The sequence below is a fragment of the Penaeus monodon genome, chromosome 23 (genome assembly GCF_015228065.2).
Source record: "Penaeus monodon isolate SGIC_2016 chromosome 23, NSTDA_Pmon_1, whole genome shotgun sequence".
Lineage (NCBI taxonomy): Eukaryota > Metazoa > Arthropoda > Malacostraca > Decapoda > Penaeidae > Penaeus > Penaeus monodon.
In genome coordinates, this window is record NC_051408.1 from 14,468,732 (window position 1) to 14,468,958 (window position 227).

Consider the following 227-nt stretch of genomic DNA (forward strand, 5'->3'; position numbering starts at 1 on the left):
GTATGTACGATTTTCTCTCTTAAGGTATATGAGTAATGACTAGAAAATTGGCTAGAAATTTTTTGTATACATGTGAATATCATTTCATGTTAGTTCATAATAATGAGGTTGGATTTTACAGGTGACTGATTCTGGTCTCCTTGTGGCAACTTTAGATGAACTTCACCAGCTTAGTTACAAGATGTTTATATCTGCTCTGCAAAGTCAGGTATGTTTGTTCTGTGAGT

The 227-nt window shown here is 33.9% G+C and overlaps 1 protein-coding gene across 1 annotated transcript in view; it reads left to right on the top strand.

Moving 5' to 3' along the window:
• Nucleotides 1-227, top strand: part of LOC119587799 (conserved oligomeric Golgi complex subunit 6-like) — a gene marked incomplete at its 5' end in the record, with an annotated part of 13,578 nt that overhangs the window by 6,914 nt on the left and 6,437 nt on the right. The window contains 1 exon segment of the mRNA XM_037936497.1: nt 122-208. Within this exon segment, the coding sequence (XP_037792425.1) occupies nt 122-208 (87 nt within the window).